The sequence below is a fragment of the Mustela nivalis genome, assembly GCF_964662115.1.
Source record: "Mustela nivalis genome assembly, chromosome: 2".
NCBI classification, from domain to species: domain Eukaryota; kingdom Metazoa; phylum Chordata; class Mammalia; order Carnivora; family Mustelidae; genus Mustela; species Mustela nivalis.
The window spans coordinates 153,962,920-153,988,091 of NC_139021.1; the positions used below are offsets into that span (position 1 = coordinate 153,962,920).

At 40.6% G+C, this 25,172-nt stretch overlaps 1 protein-coding gene across 1 annotated transcript; it reads left to right on the plus strand.

The window, feature by feature from the left end:
* Positions 1–267: 267 nt before the first annotated feature.
* On the plus strand, positions 268–24,113 carry CEP55 (centrosomal protein 55). Its single transcript, XM_082721352.1, has 9 exons — positions 268–582; positions 3,279–3,473; positions 6,687–6,962; positions 9,214–9,282; positions 16,857–17,007; positions 18,513–18,826; positions 20,120–20,191; positions 21,108–21,233; positions 22,989–24,113. The coding sequence occupies exons 2-9, from the start codon at positions 3,291–3,293 to the stop codon at positions 23,187–23,189; spliced, it is 1,392 nt and encodes a 463-aa protein (XP_082577478.1). The 5' UTR covers positions 268–582; positions 3,279–3,290; the 3' UTR covers positions 23,190–24,113.
* The last annotated feature ends 1,059 nt before the right edge of the window (positions 24,114–25,172 follow it).

Consider the following 25,172-nt stretch of genomic DNA (forward strand, 5'->3'; position numbering starts at 1 on the left):
GGGAACACCGAGCCTTAGGTCGGAGTCTTCAGAAAAGCCCAGGGAAAGCCCCAGAATAGGGCTGCAGACCCAGGAACAGGACTTCGGTCCTCAGTCCCGCCCCTACCCCGGCTCCTTCAGACTCACCCCAGTACCACCTCGCGTCCTAGTTCTAGGCCACGCCCCCTTGGAGGCCGCAGCCAATCGGGGAGCCGCGAGCCCGCCGCTTGTGGCGCGCCCCCCCTTCCTGCCGGCTCCGCCCCCGCCGGCAGTGACGTGCCCCGCCCCGCAGCCGCGGGATTCAAACTCCCGGAAGCGGCGCCCGTGCCGCAGGGTGTGACTGAGCCGACGCGAACGCCGGCACTGGCCTCAGGTGCCGGCTGGCGGTGGGGAGGCGACAGCCGAGGGTGACAAGGGCGACCAGGGCCCGCAGCCCCGAGGCAGATCTGACGGCGAGGGAGGCGGGATCAGCGGGCGGATAGCGTCGGCTTCGACTCAATCTCTGCCCGTCCTGATATATGTCCCTTTTCCCTGGCGCTTGCCTGGCACCGGGTTGGGAGCCTCAGGATCTTCGGCGTGTTGAACCTTCCTTACAGCTTTGCGGTGGGTACTACCATCCTCTTTCCTTTTTTTTTTTTTTTTTTTTTTTTTTTTTTTTGTCACAGAGAGGCCAAGCGACTTGGCTAGGGTCTTTCGTGAAAACATCAATTTGCCCATTACCAAGCACGTTCAGTCTGTTCTACAAACATCTTCACTTTAGAGGTGGGGGGAAAAAAAAAGTGTCTCATTTTGCAGGTTTCCTTTGCCTCCCTGTTTGCCCACACAGCTCCCGTGTGAGGGTTTTTGTAAGATTTTTAAAAGATTTATTTGTTTGTTTTGCGAGAGAGGGAGAGTCGATGCACAGAGACTCTTACGCAGCCCTGCCAGCAGGGAGCCGACTTGGGGCTCCGTCTCAGCACCCTGAGATCACCACCTGAGCTTGAAACCACCGACTGTGCCACCCAGGCGCCCCGTTTTTGTAAGATTTGCCTCCGCTTGGGAAGAATGTGGCCTGTAGCCTATGCCTTGTGGAGGTTGTTGGATCGCGGTTTGTTCGGTCACCTCCTGTCCAGCATTTCTAAGATCTCTTCAGCCAAGCAAGAAATACGTATTGAGCAGCTGCTGTTAGGTGCTGTGAGTGACAAAAATAATTGGCAAAGTTCAGCCCCTGAAACAACTGTTGAACAAATTTAAAAAGCAGATGTAGGGTGGGAGTAAACAGTGTGTCCTATGGCATATTAGCTTATACAGAGAGAAGGCTTCCTGAAGAAGGGACAGTGGGTCAAAGTTTGAGAAGTGTGAGCCCTGTGAGTATCAGCCTGCCGGGGGATAGAAGAAACAGGGAAGGGAGGTTGGTAGGACTAAGTGGTGGGGCGCTGTGAGATCCCAGCAGGGTCCAGTCCAGAAGCTAGAAACAGGAGAGTGTTTCATTGCAAGAGTTCTGTCCAGAGGTCAGGAACTAATGTCCATAGGTTCCTTCCAGTTCTAATGACCTATATAGTTCCACCATTCTGTGTTTCAGTGATTTGGTTGAAAAATAGTTTTCTGTCTTATCAACCCATTAAACTATGTCAACAATGTGTTCTTAGCAGAACCCTACGGGAAGAACTTCCTGTGGCAGCAGGTTCTCAAGCTACCATAGCCTTGGGGCACCTGGGTGGCTCAGTGGGTTAAAGCCTCTGCCTTTGGCTCAGGTCATGATCCCAGTGTCCTGGGATCAAGCCCGGCATAGGGCTCTCTGCTCGGCAGGGAGCCTGCTTCCTCCTCTCTCTCTCTCTGCCTGCCTCTCTGCCTACTTGTGATCTCTGTCAAGTGAATAAATAAAATCTTTAAAAACAAACAAAAACAAAACAAAAAAAGATACCATAGCCTTGCATTAGCCTTAATTGATTTACTAGTTATCTTAGTCTGCCACCTTGGGCAAAAATCCAGTATTAACCTTCGCTAGATGGTCTGTTCAACTTAGTTTACACAGCTCTAGTGTTTTCAGGCTCTTTGATTTCATACAGTATGACCCCAAAAGTCAGTTTTACAGAGAGGCCTAGGTCTCCTCAATTTTTACTGGAAACACTTCTCACTACTTTTCATTTTCTATGTAGTGTTAACTTTACAACTCGAGAAACTTTACTACTTGAGAATTTGTGTCTTTGTTATTTCTTGCCTTCTTTACTGGATTGACAATTCCATTTTGTAAGGGAACATGTCTTTTTCTTTTGTTTCTTCCTCTCTCTCTCTTTCTCTCTTTTTCTGATTTATGCTGCCTGGTAAATCAGATTTTCTTACATTTTTTGAATGCATGAATGATGCCATATTCCTCTAAATTTCTCAGTCATCATCACTATTTTATCTTAGGACCAAAAGGTGGCAAATGCTTTTTAATCTCCCTAATTAAAGCTACTATTACTATATCCACAGTATTTTTCACTATAGATTTTGCTCCTAGAGTTAATATACACTTCTCCTAAACTGTTAGCTAATACTGTTAGCAGATTCTAAGCTTCTTCTTACTTAATTTGGCCTCTTCTTCTTAATTCTTGAGTATTGTGCCTCTTTTTCCTGATCTTGGATTCTCCTCACTTTTCCCTACTGTACTCTATCAGCTGACTATTTACATAGATTTGAACTAGGTCTATCTTCTAAAATAGGACATATCATTATGTCAAGTAATGCCATTCAGTGCTTATGTTCTCAGAATATATGTTCTCAGAATTATATCATTTACCACTAGCTTTTTATTCTTGGGTAAAATATGTGTTTGTGATCTATTTCATTCAGCGTCCACTTAATGGTTTAATCATTGATCCCCTTTTTTAAACAAAACTTTCTCACTGAAGCATGATACACATACAGAATCCTGCACAAAACATAAGCATCCAAGTTGACATATTTTAAAAACTTTTTGGTTTTAAGACCAGTATGGTTAACATATGGTGTTATGTTAGTTTGAGGTGTACAATATAGTGATTCAACAATTTGGTACATTACTCAGTGTGCATCAAGATAAGTTGACATATTTTTAAGAGATGAATGCTCCCCATGCATCTACTACCTAGATTAAAAAATAAATATTGATACCAGCAAGCCAGAAGACTTTCCCAGTCCCTCTCCCATATCCCACTGGTTTGGTTATGTCACGTCTATGGAGAGGGAAATGTTCTTCTATTTAGCAAATAGGTTGTTAGACCTTTTCAAGCTTCAGACTTGACCTTCTAAACTTAGACTTATTTAAAAATATAATTGTGTTTTTATTTTTTTTACAGTTAGTTTCAGGGATGTCTTCCAGAAGTCCCAAAGGTTTAATTAAAGGTAAATGGGGATCAAAGCCTAGTAACTCCAAATCAGAAACTGCATTAGAAAAATTTAGGGGAGAAATTGCGGCCTTAAAAACATCGGTGGATGAAATCACAAGTGGAAAAGGAAAGTTGACTGATAAAGACAGACACAGACTTTTGGAGGTGAGTGGCCTTAAAAACCTTTTCAAATTGTAATAAGCTTTACTGTTAGAGGTGAGAAAGTATTTTCCCAGTAACATTGTAATTGTTTTTCTTCTCTTTCACTAAATGTAGAAAATCAAATTTTAACAATTTCTAAGTGTCAATGGAGTTCAGATTTTAATGTGCGTGCTTAAAAACCCATTTTATCATATATACTGGCTGCTTTCCAAGTAATCTTTGTTTTCAGATTTTTTGAGATAAAATCATCACATATATTGTTAAACTATATACTGTAAAATTATATTTCAGGTTCTCTAATTTATAATTTGTTATGGCATAATCAATAAAGCAGTTAGGAACTTACTAGATTTAAAAATTTATGCTGAAAAAGCATTTGACAGAGTACAGCATCCTTTCATGATCAAAACCCTTAAAAGTATAGGGATAGAGGTACATATCTCAATATCATCAAAGCCATTTATGAAAAACCCACAGTGAATATCATTCTTAATGGGGGAAAAACTGACAGCTTTTCCCCTCAGGTCAGGAACATGGTAGGGTTGTCCACTATCACCACTGCTATTCAACATAGTACTAGAAGTCCTAGTCTCAGCAATCAGACAACAAAAAGAAATTAAAGGCATCCGAATTGGCAAAGAAGAAGTCAAATTCTCACTCTTTGCAGATGATATACTTTATGTGGAAAACAAAAGACTCCACTCCAAGACTGCTACAACTCATACAGGAATTCAGTAAAGTGTCAGGATATAAAATCAATGCACAGAAATCAGTTGCATTTCTTTACACCAACAACAAGACAGAAGAAAGAGAAATTGCGGAATTGATCCCATTTACAATTGCACCCAAAACCATAAGATACCTAGGAATAAACCTAACCAAAGAGGCCAAGAATCTGTACTCAGAAAACTATAAAGTACTAGTGAAAGAAATTGAGGAAGACACAAAGAAATGGAAAAACGTTCCACGCTCATGGATTAGAAGAACAAATATTGTGAAAATGTCTACACTACCTAAAGCAATCTACACATTTAATGCAATCCCTATCAAAATACCATCAATTTTTTTCCAAAGAAATGAACAAATAATTTGAAAATTTATATGGAATCAGAAAAGACCCCAAATAGCCAGAGGAATGTTGAAAAAGAAAATCAAAGTTGGTGGCATCACAATTCTAGACTTCACAAAACTGTAATCATCAAGACAGTATGGTGCTGGCACAAAAACAGATACATAGATCAGTGGAACAGAATAGAGAGCCCAGAAATAGACCCTCAACTCCATGGTCAACTAATCTTTGACAAAGCAGGAAAGAATGTCCAATGGAAAAAAGACAGCCTCTTCAACAAATGGTGTTGCGAAAATTGGATAGCCACATGCAGAATGAAACTGGACCATTTCCTTATACCACACACAAAAACAGACTCATGAAAGACCTAAATATGAGACAGGAACCCATCAAAATCCTTGAGGAGAACACAGGCAGCAACCTCTTCGACCTCAGCCACAGCAAATTCTTCCTAGAAACATCACCAAAGGCAAGGGAAGCAAAGGCAAAAATGAACTATTGGGACTTCATCAAGATCAAAAGCTTTTGCACAGCAAAGGAAACAGTCAACAAAATTAAAAGACAACTGACAGAATGGGAGGAGATATTCGCAAGTGACATATCAGATAAAGGGCTAGTAACCAGAATCTATAAAGAACTTATCAAACTCAACACCCAAAGAACAAATAACCCATTCAAGAAATGGGCAGAAGACATGAACAGACATTTCAGCAAAGAAGACATCCAGATGGCCAACAGACCATCTGAAAAAGTGCTCAACATCACTCGGCGTCAGGGAAATACAAATCAAAACCACAATGAGAAAAATGAGAAAAAAAAAAAAAAACCCACAATGAGATACCACCTCATACCAGCTGGAATGGCTAAAATTAACATGTCAGGATACAACAGATGTTGGCAAGGATGCAGAGAAAGGGGAACCCTCCTACACTGTTGGTGGGAATGCAAGCTGGTGCAGCCACTCTGGAAAACTGTATGGAGGTTCCTCAGAAAGTTGAAAATAGAGATACTCTATGACACACCAATTGTACTACTTGGTATTTACCCTAAAGATACAAATGTATCTATATACCACCTCTTCTTTATCCATTCATCTGTTGATGGACATCTACGTTCTTTCCATAGTTTGGTTTTCTGTAAACCAACCCCATATTCTTCAGAGTTTCTAACTTCTTAACATCCTGGTTACTTTCCTGAACACTTTGTGATGTGTTCATTTTCCTTCTGAACTTTGCACCCAGTATTGTGCACAGTGGCAAACACAAGTTGAAATTGCACTATTATTTCCAGTAATCTGGATGTTAAACTGTTCAAAAGCCTAAAATTATATGGGCTTTTTAAAAAAATTATATCATACTACCGCCTTATCTTGGGCTTAAGGCAACTAAAATCCCCTCATCATTTTCACAGGGTCATCTAACTCAGTTTCCCCATTTTATATTTGAACAACTGCTTCTCCCTTCCACGCCCAAGCAAGTTTGTAGTTATATGTTGTTTTTACCGTGTTAGCATGTGAAGTCATTCTGTTAACTTGTTACCGGCTCTCCAGAGGTGCTTTTGTCCCTTATGTCCACAGCCGCTTAACTAGCTGCCTTCTTTATCTTTTAAATCCTTGAAAATGTGAACCCTCCTTCAAAGCTCATCTTTTACATCTGATATCAAATCATTTGTTAACAAAAACAAGTTAATGAATGCATTTTTATCCATTTGTAATGTTTTGTAATTTTTAAGTTCTGTTGCTTCAAGTTCATTGATGAGCATGTAGCTCTTGTATGACTACTTTTAGCCTTAAGATGATTAAAACTGGTAGATGAAAGGATGATCATCAGATATTCTTGTGAGAGCCAGCTTTTCTTTAGCTTTCTCTGATCACTCTTGACAGAGTTGGTTTCTCCTTTCTGTGTCTGTGTCGCATTTATTTTATATATCCCCTAACTATAGCACTTACCACACTGCATTCACCTGTTGGTTTACCTCTCAATGAGGTCTCTGAGCATAGGACCTTGGCTTCATTTTCTTTTTGGCCCTGGTGTCTAGTATAATGCTGACTTGATGTATGATAAATCCTTCATAAATGCTTATTGTATGTTGTTTATTTTCATGTTTGACCTGGCTTTGTTCTAAGATTTTTCTTAGTTTATATCTAGAAAATTCGAGTCCTGGAAGCTGAGAGGGAAAAGAATGCTTATCACCTCACAGAGAAAGACAAAGAAATACAGCGCCTCAGAGAGCAGCTGAAAATCAGGTACAGCAACGCTGCATTGCTTGAACAGCTGGAGGAGAAAACAAAGGAAGGCGAGAGGAGGGAACAGCTGTTGAAATCCTTGTCTGAAGAGACAGATGTATTGAAAAAACAGTTGTCTGCTACCACTGCAAGGCTTGCTGAGCTTGAAAGCAAAGCCAGTACACTTCGCTTATCACAGGTACTCACCATTTCTTTAAACCCAGATTTTTTTCCTTTCTGATACAATTTGTAATTCTAGTGAAGAGTGGTTTTATTAAAACACCCTTATCAAGTGATGAAACAGAATAGTATACTAACAGGTTATTTTTTTATTCATAGCCTGGTTCCCTCTCCATAAGCAAAAATAGTTAATATGGCTGCCTCCACTCCCCAGACAATTGTTTTGCGCAAGAGAATATTCAGAATACAGAATCCACTATGTCTCCACAACATCTAAGAAGGTTCTCTTCAGCTTTTATTCCTGTAGTTTCTATCCTGAGGACAATAGGCTTCATTTTGTTGTTTTCAAATTTGAGATACACAATTACAATATCAGGTATACTTTTTTGAGCTACAAGTGCTTTTGCTCCCCCTCTTTTGTTTAAACTAGTGTAGCAGTACAAAGAAAGCTTTGTCTGTATGATTTCAGATTTTGGTTCTGCCACTTGCTAGTTGTGTGACTGAACAAATTTCTTACCCTTTCTAGCCTTATAGACAATTCTAGAATTCGCCAGACCCTTGTTCTAAACTTCAGTTTACACATTGGTAAAATTAGGATAAGAATACTGGAGATTAAAATAGGTGAAGGAGATAAAGAGGTACCAAAAAAAAAAAAAAAAAAAAAAGAGAGAGAGAGAGAGAGAAACAATACTGGAGATCAAATGTTGTAATATATGTAAATCTCCTTGCATAGTACTTGGCATTAAGTGCTCAGTAAATGGTTTCTTACTGATCAAATCCTTGATTCTTTTGTAATTTTGAACGTTTGGATAATGCTAACACTACAACTATTAATACCACCTATAGAAGAAAATCTGTAGCTTTCAGATATAATATCTCAATGTTTTTAAAGGTCTTTGCACTGTCTCTCCCATTTAGAGGAGTCAGAATGATTGAATCAATACATTTATATGTACTCTTATCGATGGGCAGTTGAGTAGTTTTATAGGTGAATTTAAAGAGGTTAAGTTTTCCTAGAGAATTTTCACACAGCTAAAATTTGTGAAAATTATAGATTCAAAGTGGTTGCCTAAAATTTTCCTAAAGCTCAAGGACTAGTTTCTCCACTTTTGAATATGGAAACACAAATCCTGGTAGAAATGAGAACTTTAGAAAATATACTCTTATAATAATTGGGGGGCTATCCACATTAATTTCTGTATTAGTCGGCCTATTTTATTGCTGTAACAACCAACCTCCAAATCTCATGGTCTTATACAACAAATGTTCATTTTTCCCTCATGTCACAGTCCAGTGCCTGTGGAAGTGAAGGAGGCTTTGCTCTGCAGAGTCACTCAGATCCAGCTTTCTCCCTTTCAGTGGCTTCCTTGTCCTTGCGCCAGAGCCTCTGTGTACAGCTGTGAGCTAGAGGGAGCATGTGGAGCATGAGGGCAGCATCTGGGGGCCAGGCCTGGCATTGGCATATTTCACTTATGCCCACATGCCATTGGACAGAATTCAGTCTCGTGGTCTCACTAACTGCAGGGAAAGCTGGGACATACAGTTCACAATGTGCTCAGGGGGAAAAGGGAGGAGGTTTGGTGAACTGCCTCTGTCCAAGTTTTTAACCAAGAGGACTAAATCAAGAGGGATAAAGGGCTACTAGGTGAGTGTCTAGAGTATCTTTGGAGAAAAGTATTTTCTGATTTCTTGCCAGTGTTCACACAAGTCTGTTTCTTTAAAGCTGTTAGACTGAAATATAGCTTATTATGAATTTTGTTGATTAGTCTGGATACCTAACCATCCAACCATCCAACCTCTATTTCTTCTATGAGAAAATTAAAAAAAAAAGAGAAATTATGTTTTGAGTTCTGTATAATCTGTATGAGCTAATACTAATTAATACCACTAATACAAATATAATTCTAGAAGACAACTTTTATCTTTTGTTTGACAACTTAATATTTTCCAGATTTCATTTTAAATAGCCCGACTGTTTTGTTTTGTCTAATTTTCGTGAGAACCACTGGGCAATTCTTATGCACTGAGGTTATGCTAGTGATCCAGAGAACCTCAGAAGTCAAATTAGGTTTGAAATCTGCTGCGAGCATTTCCAGGAGATCTTCATTCTCCTCTGGTACCCATCACCTGGCATGATGGTTCGTCAGCATGTACTAGATCTGGATTTTGAGATGCCCTTGTGAAGTATACTGTGTTATCCTAGAACCAGATATAATGAGGAAACTTCTCTTGTTAAATTTATGATATTAACTAATATTGGTTTATTTCAGACTGTGGCTACAAACTGCTTCAACTCATCGATGAATGATATTCATGAAATGGAAATACAGTTGAAAGATGTAAGCTCATTTCCTTTTATTTATTTATTTATTTATTTATTTATTAAGATTTTATGTATTTATTTGAGAGAGAGAGCATGAGGGGGAGCATAGGGAGAGGGACAAGCAGACTCCACGCTCAGTGTGGAGCTCAGTGTGGGGCTTGATCTCATGACCCTGTGATCATGACCCGAGCCACCCAGCCACCCCTCGTTTTCCTTTTACTAAGTTATGGGAAGAGAAGGTAAATTCATTCATTCTTAAATTTCATGGAATTTGACAGAGTTGATGGTGTGACTTGAAAACAGTCTATCTCCCTAGGTTACCACCTATAAGTCTCTTTCTAGACATTCTAGAGGGCCACTTCCTCTAGCCATGGTCTCATGAGGTGAGAAAGTCCTAGAAATCACCTCAGTAGTTCAAAAACTTTCCTTCTTTGCCTAAATCTTATTGTATTATTATGGTGTATCTTAATTTATAATTTCTTCTCTTGTTTATCCATGAAAGATTCTACCCATTCATTAGAAATTCTTCCTTTGGAACCAGGATGTGCTTTTGTAGTTTGAAAGGGAACATGTTCTTTGTATACTCCGTGCTTCATTTCTATAGAATTTGATATGAGGTCATTCTAGATATTTGGTAAAGCTATATTATTTCAGACTTATGTCTTAAATAGATTGATGTGTTTCATTGAGAATTGAATAAAGACTATTATCCACAGTGTATTTTTTCAAGTTTCAGTACCAGATACATAAAGTATAAAATTCTTGAGTTAAATATTAGGTAGGTATTTTGATTCCAGAAATATTAACTGGCAAGTCTACCCTCCTCTAAGTTCCTCTTAAGATTCCTGTTTTATTTCATCTAGCAAGTGTACTTTGAGGTCTATTTGATCTTCAAAAGAATTTAAATCCCTTGAGTGTCTGTATGGTGGGGTACTATAGTAACCTTATCAAAGTAATTCACTTACAGTTAACTAAGATAAAGTAGAAACATAATTTTTAAAGATCTTTCAAAAGAAGTTCTTTGTGGGGCGCCTGGGTGGCTCAGTCATTAAGCCTCTGGCTTTGGCTCAGGTTATGATCCCAGGGCCCTGGGATGGAGCCCAACATCAGGCTTCCTGCTCAGTGGGAAGCCTGCTTTTCCATCTCCCACTCCCCCTGCTCGTGTTCCCTCTCTCACTGTGTCTCTGTCAAGTAAATAAATAAAATTTTTTAAAAAGTAAAATAAAGAGAAGTTCTTTGTGTTGTATGTTATACTGAACTTTATCATTCTGTGTGTATCAGTACCTACCAGATGCATGTACGTATGAATAAATCTACACACCTCCTGCTTTCCCCCTTTATTTACTCCAACCTTGCAGGCTTTCTAGCTTTTCCTTCAATTCACTGCTTTTTCTTTCTGTTCCCTCTGCCTGCCACCCACGCTCTTCCCCCCCCAGATATCTTCAGGACCCGCTTCCCCACTTCATCGTATAATACTCAGTTGTTACTTTCTTGGGTGGGAGGGGTGGAGGGAGTGGGGCCTGAGCCAGAGAGTTGCCTAGCCACCTTTTCTAATAGTATAGCTCCAAGGCAATTCCTGTTACCTTTTCCTGCTTTTGTAACTTTCCCCCTCATCACACATTACTGTTAAACTTACTTGTTTATTTACTTTATTATATGAGCCTTACATTGGTATATGTTTACTGAGGGAATGGTGTCTGTGGTGTTTTCACTGCTATATGGCCAGTGTCTAGAACATTTGAATTTTATTAGTACCTGAAAATATATGCTGTTGTCTGAAACTTATATATAATTTTAGGTTTCTCAGCATCAACTGCTTCAAATACCAGTTAAAGTTATTCTCAGATAATGACAGTTCTTTGTAGGAAAGTAACTTTGAAATGTTACCTGTGCATACCCAAGCTTTTTGTTCTGTTTTATCTTTCCAGCTTAAGGATCGCATTGTGCTCCTCTGCTCTGTTTACCTTAGAGAGGCTTTTAGATAAGTGGAGTAAAATTTAACCCAACTCACCTTCAAATGGTCTAGATTGAGGAGGGCCTCCCAGACTCACATGTGACTATGAGACTAGGGGGTCTTCATCAAATGCAGATTCTGATTTTACTGGTCAGGTAGGGCCTGAGATTCTGCATTTTCCAATAAGCTCCCAGCTACTGCTGTATTAACTTACACATCTGAGAAGCAAGAGATGTTTTAGCTGTGGCTGTCTGTGAGCCCAGGGAGAGCAACCTGTCACTCTGCTAAGCACAGTGGCTGCCCCATGATCCTGCTTTGGGAGCTCAGCAGTTCCAGGCCCTCACCCCTGCTCTAAGCTCCCACAAATCTACCTGGAACACTTTGCCCACCTATTTTAAGAATCAGTATTTGCGGGTGCCTGGGTGGCTCAGGGGGCTAAAGCCTCTGCCTTCAGCTCAGGGTATGATCCCAGGATCCTGGGATCGAGCCCCGCATTGGGCTCTCTGTTCAGCAGGGAGCCTGCTTCCCCTCCCCGCCGCCTACTTGTGATCTCTGTCAAATAAATAAATAAAATCTTTAAAAAAAAAAAAAAAGAATCAGTATTTGCTATGCTAAAATGAGCCCTAAAAACCCATGTTTACCTTTCTTAAGGCCTAGCTGTGTCATTCCTCCACTACCATTTTGGTCTGACTGACATTTTGAAATAATTACACGGAGTTGGTACTGTAAACACTGTACAGTGTCATTAACTTGCAAACCAGATAGGCTAAGAGGCAGCTGATATAGGCATTTCCTGCTTTTAATTTTTAAAATCTGATTCTTAGGGGTACCTGGGTGGCTCAGTGGGTTAAGCCAACGCCTTTGGCTCAGATCATGGTCTCCGGGTCCTGCGATTGAGCCCCACATCGGGCTCTCTGCTCAGCAGGGAGCCTGCTTCCCCCTCTCTCTCTGCCTGCCTCTCTGCCTACTTGTGATCTCTTTCTCTGTCAAATAAATAAATAAAATCTTTTTAAAAAATAATAAAATCTGATTTTTAAGCAGAATGTAGGAAAGAAATAATTATTAATTTTTTATTTAGAAAAAATTCAAATTTATAGAAAAGTCGTAAGAATGAAAATGGTATGTAGAGCAAACATATACTCTTTACTAAAATTCAAACATTGTTAACATTTTGCTCCATTTTATACCTCTTTCAGTCCCCACCCTACCCTCCCTGACACATATTTCTTTTTCTGAATTGTTTGAGAGTGAGATGCATAGATTATGGACCTTAAAACCCCTATACTTCAGTATCTATTCCTCAGAATGAGATGTTCTCTTATGTGACTACAATACAGATAACAACTTTATTTTATTTTTTTTAAAGATTTTATTATTTGAGGCAGAGAGAGCACAAGTGGGGTTAGGAGCAGAGGGAGAAGCACGCAGGAGAGAGCTTGGTCCTGAGATCACAACCTGAGCTGAAGGCAGATGATTAATCGACTGAGCAACCCAGGCGCCCCCAGATAGCAACTTCAATAAATTTAACACGGACACTATACTTCTGTGTAATCTACCATCCATATTCCAGTTTCGTCAATTTTGCCCACTTCTGTTCCTTATTTTTACTGATAACTTAAGAGGAAATGTTAAATGCAGGCCTAACAGATACGGAGAGGACACAAACCTGCAAGAGATAATAATTCAGTGGTGACTCTAAAGATGCAAAACTAATATCAGCATTTATTGATGACCATCAAATCCACTTATTATTCATACTATTTAGAGAAGAAAGCAAATGCTGAAGTTGGTGAGAAGAGGCCTGGGGAAAAGAAATGTTGACTCCTTTACTGAAGTAACATCGCCATCACCTGGCCTTTCAGAATATTGCACCTCAAATCTTCATCCCATAGTTGTTTTTCCTACTTAAGTAATGTATGGACAGGTTCATTTAAAAGAAGATAATTTCATTACCATCCAATGCTGACTTGAATTACTTATATTGAAATGTTTCTTAATTATGGACAATTTTAAAATTCTATATAAAATTCGGTATCTTTAGCATCTAACACATATGATTTATAAATATTTGGATACGTGCATGCTTTTTGGGTCCTATAACATTACCTCTTTTGTCAGCTAAATTTGAGAGTGTAATACAGAGAAGATGTACATTATCTCTACTTTACAAATGAACCCTTAAGCTCTGTGAGGAAGACTCACGTTATAACTGCCCGACAGGTGCAGAGAGAAGTGTGTGGCCAAGTGACTGGAAGGCCCTGGACTAAGTCTTTGATCCCAGAGGCTGCCTCTGTCTCTCTAATCCATTTCTTAGTTCTACAGAAAACAGACACGGAAAATTCTTTAAGCCCCATGTCTAGATGCTCACGAGTCTGTACAATGCTCACGGAAGGAGCCTACCAAAGGTTAGAGGAACTCTCTAGACTTAAGAGTTTTTATATAGACAGATCTTTTCAGACTTGAGGCTCAGCCATTTTTATCTTAAATGGAGAGAAAATCTTACCCTGAAAGAAGATGCCTTGATGCACAACTGAGAATGTCCAGTCCTTACCACTTTCCCACCTCACCCCCTAGGGTGAGACGCCAGCATGTGGGGGGGGGGTCCCTCCTTTTTCAGTACATTTACAACAAATGCAGGGTGATTCAAAAAGAATTGAGCATTTCTGGAAATGTATTCCAGTTTTACTTCAGTCTGCTTGGACTGGGCAAATTTTTGGCAAGAAATTTATGTTTGTACTATCTTTTTTTGCCCCCCCCCCCCACCGAAGGATATGAAATGATATGTCCTGCCTGTTACTTCCACCATTGGTGATAATAGATTCCAACAGGTCTGGGATGAATTAAGGCACAAGGGGTACATATGAGGCACTTGTTAAAATCATAGAAATAGCTATGATAGTTCTGTTACAAAGGGGTTTGAAATTCATTTTCATATATTCCTTGGTTTATGAGTGATAGTTTTTTGAAAGTGTTCGATTCTTTTTGAATCATTCTAAATGGATTGTTCTACTGTGTATAAGGAACTTCTAGATTCTTTCATGCCTTTTCCTCCCTTCCCGAATACTCTCAAACCTCTGTTTGGACTAGAGACCTGCATGGGTGCTTGCTGGTTCTTGGGAACCACTGTTCCTCCAACTCCATGTCATCACCATTGTTCATCAAGTACATGAATGGAATGATACAAATTCTAAACAAGCCTGGGCCCAACTGTCCAGGGGCTCATGATCTAGTTTAGATAAGAACTACCATCAGGACACAATCAAGGTCATGAGTGTAAGATGTCAAATAGACTGAATGGACATTAAAATTAGTGTTGACTTCCACAGGAGAGGGAGCTTGATGAGGACACTTTTGGTGAGGAGCCTTGAAAGACGGGCTTGGATGCATGGGAACTTGATGAAAACCTGGGATTTAAGTGGGCAGGTGATCTAGGGAGGAGTTCTAGGGCCTTCTGGGCTCAGAGGGTGTGTGTAGTTGTGTGGACAGCAAGGTGGCAGTGGAGGCCAGAAATGAATGGCCAGGCTGTAACTTGAAGAGATGGGAAGAGGCAGATTATGGACCATTTTAATGTTAGCCTAAAGGATCACAGCTTCAGTTTTAGCAAGTGGTGTCATGAAGCTTTCAGAAATTCTATTACTAATATAATTAAAATGATTTAGCACTTTGGGAGAAAAGGGGAAAGGTTTAACTGAACTTAGTAAGAGTAGTTCTTTTCCCCCTCAAAATAGTGATCATTGTTTTAATCAACCGAAAGCTTTTGGTGATAGCCTGTGTCTCCTCTTAATCTTGTAATGGGGAAATCACCTTTCAAATGAGACTCTGTATTGTTGAGCAAAATATGGAGACTTTTTTCCTTTTTTCTCTTAATCCAAAAACAGGATTTACCAAGATCCAACAGTGAAACATTGCTTAAGTAGGCATCCCTGTGGGGGCTGACGGGTCATAGTGCAGGCGCCAGGGCCCAAGGACTCAGCAAAAATGAGCTTGTCTATTGTGAAGGGGCATTCACGTCATTATGTGGGCCTCCTTCTGGGATACTTCATAACATTTTACACATGTGACATCAGGCTTAGATGTACTGGCCTCTCTACCAAATGGTCATTGGGACTTACTTTCCCAGCCTCTCCGGAACTAAGAAAGAGAAAGGGACAGTCCCATCTCCTTAGACTGAACTTCCAGGTTAGAGAGGAGAGAACTGTTATAATTTCATTGCCATGGTGATGCTGTATAAGAATTTCTAGGCTTCCCTCCCCACCCCCCACCCCCCAGCACCACCAGACAGTTGTCTTTTTTGCTAGCTTTCAACTTGAATCTATGCCCCACTTTCAATAACAAAACTAGGGTAGGGGACGGAGGGGGAGGGTTGTGTGTGATTGCTGGAGATAGTGGGCTGGCCTGGCAGACTCCTTCGGTTTTGCCTTTGACTGAATTTTCCAGGATCAAGTTGTTAAGAACAGTGAGAGCTAGATTGAGAAGATATATGAATTTGTCCTAGTTGATAATAATTCACCACCTCATGAATCTTCATGCCCTTGTGCCTATATACCACCTCGTCTTACCCACTTAAGTTAACGTAGTTTCTTCTGTGAGGCTTTGCCAGTGTCTTGCCACAGATCAGGTGGCATGAGGTTTTCAAACTCAGGCTAGGTGGCCAGGTAAGCCAAACAGAGCCTGTCTAGTTTCCTGGAGAAAGATTCAACCAAAATTAAAAACCGATGTTAGCAGTGACAGTAAAATGAATCAGTTTCCCTGTTACCAACTAACATAAACAGACACTGCCTGCTTTATTAGTATTATCCTATCACCAAGTGATTTCTGGAGTACATATTATACACAAAGCTAGGAATCCTCTCAGAAGAGCATGGTCTGCCACTTCAAGGAACTTACTACTTGAAAGACATAGTAACCACAGATAAAAAGCTGAAGATGTTTAGTCAAATGATTTATTGTTTGATAAAATATAAATTTTAAAACTATGAAGCCATATATTTATGTTAACAACTGAGTTCTTAAGCCCCCGTGCTAATCACGTGAGTGATCGCAGTGTGGGATTTTTACTTGTGATGTAAGAATGTAAAGGATGAGAATTGGTGATAAAGAGGGTAGCGGCTCTTTATGTTTGATTCTCTGAGAAGTAGCCGTGAGATGGAGTTCAGAGTTCGGGTTACTGGACAGCAACATCTGTGAAGGAGAAAGAGGTAGCAAGATTGGGCAGGCGATACCAGCAGACCAGGGTGCTGGGTCTGACTGTGTCTCTGTCTGCGTGGGGAGCTCCTGAGCGGAGTTGTGTAGGGTGGAAGTCTCTGGAGCAGGGCTTGTTTACCTTGGCCACAGAGGTGTTCTAGTTTATGGAGAAAGACATGGACAGATGCAAAGCAAACTGTGTGTAGGAGACAGCAGACAAATGAACTTGGCCCCATGAAAACACGGCTTCTCTGTGGTGTGAGGTGCTCTGAAGGAGCCTGACGTCACAACGGATCTCCAGGTTGCAAGCCATGTAGTAGTGTAGATTTCTACTATATGACCCATGACAATTTCTTTGTACTTGGAAAGGCTACATCACTGGGGGTCTCATCCATTCTAAGGATTCAATTTTTAAAATTTTATTAATGATTTGCTTTCATTTTCATTTTGAGGCTCTGGAGAAAAATCAGCAGTGGCTTGTGTATGATCAACAGCGGGAGGCCTACGTAAAAGGACTTTTAGCCAAGATCTTCGAGTTGGAACAGAAATCAGAAACAGCTGCTCATTCACTCCCACAGCAGACCAAAAAGGCTGAATCAGAAGGTACTGGTATAGAAATGTTCTTTTGGGGTAGGCCTGCCTGACATTTTCCAAAAGAAGAGATTCGTCAAATTTGGATTTTTATAAATGTGTTAGAAAGTGAATTAAGCAAGTCTTATAACTCTGAAGTAAGAAAGACCATGTTAGCAGGTCTGTTTTCTCATTGTTTTCTGAAGAAAAGGGGCAGAGGCACAGGGTCATGGATCTCTGGCCGTTCTGAAATTTTCTCCTTCGTCCACGTCCTTCGCCACCTTCAAAGATCTTCTCCAACTTCATTTCTCCTGGAGTTGGCCTTGTCACTGATTGTCTTTTTACTCTGCTTCCTTTCACACATTCCTATCACTCCCAGGAGAAGGAATACATCTTATAGCTGATAATTCAGTCTTTTGAGTCTCCCACAAAATTGAAATGAACGCTCCTAGGGAGAAGGCAGGCTTTTTGCCAAGTGCTTTGCAGTTTCCCTTGCATGGAGTTTCACAAGAACCCTAAGAGGTGGGGCAAGAGGGCTCATCTTACAGACGGGGAAATCGGTTCAGCAGTTCTAGATGATGAGCTGAGAAAGGAAGAGAAACCCCCATGCGAAGCATTTGTTAGAAGACTGACAGCCCTAATAGGACTGAAGTTTGAATTTTGAATTATGTAAAGAGAAGGCTAAAGAAAGGCAGACAAGGCTCCTAATCTTGGAGCTTCATGTTTAAATATTTAAAATGAAGATAATGGTAAAAAAGAAAATACAAAAAGAATTAGGGACAACATTACTTTATTGTAATGCCATTATAAGAATATTACACATAGAGAGAGGCACCTGGGTAGCTCAGTCGCTACGCCTCTGCCTTTGGCTCAGGTCATGATCCCATGGTCCTGGGATGGAGCCCAGCATCAAATCAGGCTCCCTGCTTGGTGGAAGCCTGCTTCTCTCTCTTCCACTCCCCCTGCTTGTGTTCCCTCTCTCACTATGTCTCTGTCAAATAAATAAATAAAATCTTTAAAAAAAAAAAAAAGGAAAGAAAGAATATTAAAGTAAGATTTTAGTGGTGGGCTAAGTCTAATTTCTTTCTTTCGTGATATAGTGTTCTCTGTGTGTACGTGTTTTATCAAAGTAATAGAAGCTCTTGTTAGAGTAATTTGATAGTAATGTAGAAGGGCCTCGCCTCTCTTTCCTTCCCATCCCAGTTGCTCTTTCTCCCTCCCATCAGGGCTGCTGCTTTTAACATTTTTGTTTTTAATTTTGGTAATTATATATATAAATAATGAGCTTATGTCTCCATTTGTTGATTTATCTTCTTTAGACATTAGTTACTTTCCCTTCCCATAGAATAGCTATATTACGGTTTCCAGTTCTTCTGTTTTTTAGGTTTACTTCAAATAATGAACCTGAATTCTTTCTTGTTCCGTCAGCAACCCTATCTCTTCATTTTGTAAGATCTGTTTTATAGAAATGTGTGTAGTTTTAACTTCTCAGGAATATTATTATATAAAGTGTGTTGTGCCTGATGTGTTTGTCAAAGGTTATCTTCAAGAAGAAAAGCAAAAATATTACAACCATCTTTTGGCAAATGCAAAAAAGGATCTTGAGGTTGAACGACAGACCATAACTCAGTTGAGTTTTGAACTTAGTGAATTTCGAAGAAAATACGAAGAAACCCAAAAAGAAGTTCAAGACTTAAATCAACTGTTGTCTTCACAAAGAAAGGCAGATGTACAACATCTGGAAGACAATAGGCATAAAACAGAGAAAATACAAAAGCTCAAGGAAGAGAATGATATTGCTCGGGAAAAACTTGAAGAAGAGAAGAAGCGATCGGAAGAGCTCTTATCTCAGGTGAGCCCAAGTAAGACTTTCCATGCTCCCGAATTCAAAATTGTCACGGTACCTACCAGTGTCAGGGACTATTTTAACCACTAGGGAACCAGCAAGGAGCAAAACAAGTTCCTGCCTTGCATGGGATTCTTCTTTAGAATGGAAACAGACCATAAGCAAGCACCAAAATTACCAAATAAATTCAAGAATATAAAGCAGGACAACGTGACACGGAGATATTAGGGGCCAGAGATGGTATTTGGATAAATGCCTTTTGGCAAGAAGGAACCAGTCAGTTGAGTGACTGGGAATTCCCTCCTGTACACAGAGGCTCTCTGTGAGAAGGAGGTACGGGTGTATGAGAAGCCAGAAGGTGTGAAGCGAAGAGGGGAATCGGCACTGGTTCCCAGGCTGGCCCTTTGATCATGAAGACAGTTTGCTCAAGTGAGTTTACACAGCACCTTCCATGTTCTTATACTCACCACCTTCTGCCAGGATGTCTGTGTCAGTGACAGTGGAGTTGCTAAGTTAGGATGATTAGAACTGCATACTACTGCAGCAGAAACCATTCATTGAAATCTTGCTGGGCAGCATGGGGTAGTATAAAAAACATTATTCAGGGTCCATACCTGGCCTGTAGTTCAGGACGTGTGGCCTCGGGAAAATCAGCTACCTTCTCTGACTTGTAGATCTCTGATGTGTCAAATTAGTCACAACAATCTCTTTTTGCTTCCTGGGACTTTTGTGAAGGTCAGCTGGGAGAATGTGAAAGTGCTTTGTAAAATCAAGGGGCTGGGCAGATGTTCATTTTTACTATTGGAATAGGAAGTCATTTTTAAACATCTGAAAGTTGAGAGAGGGATTAAAACACAGTCTGTAACATTTGCCCTCTTAGTCTTTACCACTCTGGCTTCTGCCTACAGGCGCAAGCAGTGATATTTACAAAAGATGAAGCAGAAATGGTTGGGAATTTTATTCCACCTCTGCAGGCAAGGAGGGCAAGACACTGCCAGCTTTGTTATCCTACTCAGAAATATTAGTGGATTTTAGAACTTCCAGGGAAGTGGGTGTGTGTACTACAGAGTTGGGTGCTGTTCCTTGACGTCATGCAGTCTGCCCCAGGGATCTCTCAGCCAGGGCGGGACTGCTCAGCTGCTTCAGTCGATAGCCACCCGACAGGCAGCGGCCGTGACTCAGCCCGGCGAGCAGGTGTGGTCCCCAGTAGAGATGTGAGATTTGTGAGCCTCTCCTGCATCCCAGCTCATGCAGTAAAAGATCATATATGACAGTGTTGGCTCTGTTTACATCTGACAGGTCCAGTTTCTTTACACATCTCTGCTAAAGCATCAAGAGGAACAAACAAGGGTAGCTCTGTTGGAACAACAGGTACTTCTCAGGGTTGCTGCTATATTTTCTAAACTTGTTAGGAAATGGGATGTTTCCTCACATTTGCCCTGTTCTGTGAAGAACCATTTGAAAGTCATGAGGTTTTTTTTTGTTTTTTTGTTTTGTTTTGTTTTGTTTTGTTTTGTTTTTTTAGAGGGGAACCAATTGAGCAGGGGGTAGGGGGTAGGGGCAAGGGCATGGGGAGAGAGAATCAACTTAAGCAGGTTCCATGCCCATGCTCCATGCAGGGCTCAATCTCACAAACCCAAGATCATGACCTGAGCCAAAGTCAAGAGTTGGACACTTAACCAACTGAGCAAGCCAGGTGCCCCTGCAAGATGTTTTTAATAAACTCTAATAACAGCAAAAAATTAGTGACTGTCTGATAGTCATGTATTCCTGTCTTTAAGATAAGCCAAATTGGCTGAGATGGCAATTGTTTGACAGGGTGATGTTGGCCTGGGAAAATTTTACTCTTCCCCATGCAGCTTCTGTAGTCCCTACTCTAGCCTAATGGGATCTCCCTGAGAGGGCTACCTTATAACTTCCAGAGAACTCAGAACAGAGAGCAGAGGTTTTCAGTGTATTCCAAACCAGGGAACAGCCATTGCTTTCCCTTCTTCCCCTTCCCCACAAGAGGGGGGTGGGGGGGTGAGAAAGTCCAACCAGCAACTTCTGAAGCTCCTCCTCACTCACCTACACTTAGTGTGGGCTTTGCTCCTTGGATAAACCGAAAACTGAACTGAACTGAACTGTAGCTGTAGCTTTTTCATTTAGCAACATCTCATTGTCCTCAGATGAATTCTTGCTGGGAGGGCACACGCTTGCCTCTAATAAAAACGTTCAAGCTTCTAGTCAGGGGAACTGGACAGTATATATTAACCCATGATTTCCTTGTCCCGGGCATTTGTTCCAGATGCAGGCATGTACTTTAGACTTTGAAAATGAAAAACTTGACCGTCAAAATATGCGGCACCAGCTGCATGTCATTCTTAAGGAGCTCCGAAAAGCAAGAAATCAAATAACACAGTTGGAATCTGTGGTGAGTCTGGAATGGTTAAACTAAAACTCATTTTCTTCTTTCTCTTTCTTTTTCTTTCTCTTGCTACCATTTTCTCATTTTCCCATTGATTTATCAGACCGGTTCCCAAACTAGGAGGATACAACTTAAGAGTGGCTATTTCTCAAATCATAGGTAGAACCCCTGCTTCATCTGAAGCCACTGCCTTTTGAGCATCAATTCAGAGCCCTGGAAAGGGACATTATGTGCCTCTGCATCGTGCCAGCCTTGGCGGTACCTGGGATCGTGTATGTCCCCCAACTCCCGCCACCCCCTAGTGTAGCATGTGGATTCTTGAGGCAGGACACAGGGGCTGCCCTTGGGGAGTGTGGGGGGAAGGGAGCGCAGTTGTAAATCCTCTACTGAAACTATGGTTTTCTATTTAAAAAGAAAGGAAGAAATGCCATTTTTAGTGATAATGGATTGTTCCTGTTAATACACTGTTTTAGGCATATTGAGCTAAGCACATTTTGTGGGTTACATTGAACACATAATCATTTAAAACATAAACCTTTTAAATAAGACTTTTTTCTATGAGAAAGTAATTTTTGACTTACTGTTTTCATCTTACTAATAAACTTTTCGACCAAGCTTGTTGGGATCCATGTTTGTTTGTGTTTATGTCCCATTAGCACATATTTCATACATGATCCTAGTAAAGCAGAATATTTGCGGATGGCAAAATGTTACGAATAGAATTCCTCAGTTGTTGAAGGAGGAAAAAAACCCAGTTGTTAAAAAAATCATTTGTAGCTTCTTTATGAATCAAAGACAAAATACATTTTGACTGTTTTTTAGTACATAATTGATTTTGACGATTTATATTATTTGAAGTTGAAATTTATAATTAATTTGTTACTGTTTTTCAAAGTATAGGAAGCTGGAGGGTATACAAAAGAATCCATAGTTTTCCTGTACTTTTGTGTCCCTGCTCTCATTTTATCTTTAGAGTATACTTTACGTTATTCCTTTTTAGACTTTATCAACTAGTCTAAGTTCCTCAAAAAAAAAAAAAAAAAAAAGAAAAAGGAAAGTTATGAAGGTAATATGCGATACTTTTCATCATTTCTGTGTGTAACCTGTTTGATCAGCTAACATTTTTTGCTACTTTTAATTCTTTTTTTTTTAAAGATTTTATTTATTTGACAAAGAGAGACTCTCTCACTGAGTCTCTCAAGCAGGGGGAGTGGGAGAGGGAGAAGCAGGCTTCCACTGAGCAGAGAGTCCGATGAAGGGCTCCATCCCAGGACCCTGTAATCGTGACCTGAATAGAAGGCAGACACTTTTGGGTTGAGCCACCCAGGCACCCCTATGTTATTTACTTATTTATTTTTTTTATGGCTGAACTTGCCCCTTTAAAAAAAAACCTAGCAAATTTTGTTAGCCTCGTTACATGGGTCTCCCTCTACGTTTGGGTCTAAGTATTTTATTTTCTTTTTTTTTAAGATTTTTAAAATTATTTATTTGACAGAGAGAGAGATCACAAGTAGGCAGAGAGGCAGGCCCAGAGAGAGAGGAGGAAGCAGGCTCCCTGCTGAGCAGAGAGCCCCATGTGGGGCTCTATCCCAAGACCCTGAGACCATGACCTGAGCTGAAGGCAGTGGCTTAACCCACTGAGCCACCCAGGTGCCCCGGCTCTAAGTATTTTAATAAAACCTATCCATGTAGACGCCCAATCCTAGTACTTTGTGGGTCATCTGGGTAATTTATAACCACCTCCAATCATATATTTTTCAGAAGCAGCTTCGGGAGCTTGCCTTCACAGAGCCACTAGTCACTTTCCAAGGAGAGTCTGAAAACAGAGTAAAAGTTGCCTCACCAAAAAGTCCCTCTGCTGCACTCAATGAAAGCCTGGTGGAATGTCCCAAGTGCAATATACAGTATCCAGCCACCGAACACCGGGATCTCCTCGTCCATGTTGAATACTGTTCCAAATAGCAATATAATTATTGTTTTTGTGTCAAAAGGTTCAATACTGTATCTTATGTTCGTTTATGGACATTTTGAATTACTTGTTTCACGTCTCCTATAAGAAACTGCATCTCTCCCTTTGAGAGTCTGGCACAGGAGAGAATCATTGTATTTTGGGGGCTGCTTTGCATTTTCCTTGGCAATGATACCTCCCTGAGATGGTTCATCTTCAGGTTTCGGTGACCGAATGTGTGAGCTGAGACAGCTGATCCTTTGCACTGTTAAAGTACTTGATGAGGAAAAGATATTTCAGGTGATTGCTTGTGCGCTAAATCTGTTGTACCAGCAAGCAAATATTTTATGTTTTGTAGATTTTTAAAAATCAAAGTTAACTAACCAAGAATCTTACTGTGTTGGCTTTTGTTATCCGAGATTTGTAAACCTACAATTCTGATTTTCACGACCATTATAAGGTGGTAATACTTACTATATCTTTCCCTTTCTTTTATAAGGCGGTTATTAGAAAAGTTGGAAATTTTCTTGAACTTTTTTTGCTGCTCCCTGTTGAAACCAAGCTGTGTTCAAAGCACAAAGCAGATTCTGCTTAAGGAATACTCAGTGGCTACACAGTGTTCTCTTTCACACTAACCGGCTATAACTTCAACTTGAATTTCATTAGCACATGTTGGTCAGTTAAAGATGTTAAAATGAATTTTAGCAAAACCATCTAGCCCTCTCATTTGATTGGCAGGTATTTATTTATTTTTGGCACTCAAGGTTGGGCAATGTAATGAGCAGATATTTGCTTATCTGAATATATATTTTTATACATGTGAGTGTAAACCCCTAATTTTTTTTTTTTTATTTCTTCAGGTTTTCTAAAATGCTGGACACTGGGCTACTGTTAGTAATATAAAGGAGAAAAGAATAAAATTATTTAATAAGTTTTAATATGTCTAGTGTATATCTGCATAGATAGGTATTCTCAGATTTCTACCCTGAGAGGTGTGCCTGTGTAAGGACTCACAGTGTAAAATGATAAGGTAGTTAAAGATTTTTTGGAAGCAAAAACTATAGGAGGCTCAGAAATGTTAAGCAGAATCCCCACAATCACTTAAAAAAGAAACACACGCATTCTTGGGTTTCAAACTCCTAGTTAGCTCCAAAGCCAATCTTCTTTCTACCCCGCCAGAAAACCCTCCTGAATTCTCCAAACTCCATATACTTAGGTGATACTATAAACAGAGTAGTGGAATGTTCCTTAAGTCAGAGAGGACAAGAGCAGAACACACTAACTGATCCCTTCCATCCATCTGGTCTGAGAAGTTCTGCCACGTCCAACCTCTGCTCTGCCTGTTCCGCGGATCCCTGCTATGCTAGTTCAACACCTCTAATCCCATTCTCCAAACACCTGTTGAACGCCCACTGCACACACATCACTGGGCTCAGTATCAGTGACACGGTGATAATAAAATCCAGCCCCATCTTCATCCTCTAGTAGGGGAGGCCAGTATTTAACAAATAAGTATAACACATTCTAGGAGGTTCTACAGTCGAGGTATATGGAGGGGACAGAAACTGCCTTATTCCAACAACTGAAGGTCTTACTCTCGAAAGATGCAAACCTTATACTAAGATAAATGTAAGAAAAAGAGTAAAACAAGACTAAGAAATAAAATGGAGCCACTCTTAAGGGTAGCCTGCACGGCAGGCCATGGAGTGCTTCTGCGAGGAGAGCCGGGGCTGAGCACAGGGAAACAGCCCTGCCCGCCACTCCCGTGGTTCACACAGACAGGGAACCGCCTAGGGAAACCCCACCGCAGGGCCTTACCGTGAGCGCGGCGGCGGTTCCTCTGCCGGTTCCTTGCGCGGCGCTTTGGTAAGGTGAGCGATGTCCCCGCTGGGGGCCTTCCGGGAATCCTCGGTGGCACGCAATGCCATACCCTCTCAATAAGGAGCTTTCTTCTGCTCTCGCTGATCCCAGAGCAAACGTGGGAGTCCGGGGCATTC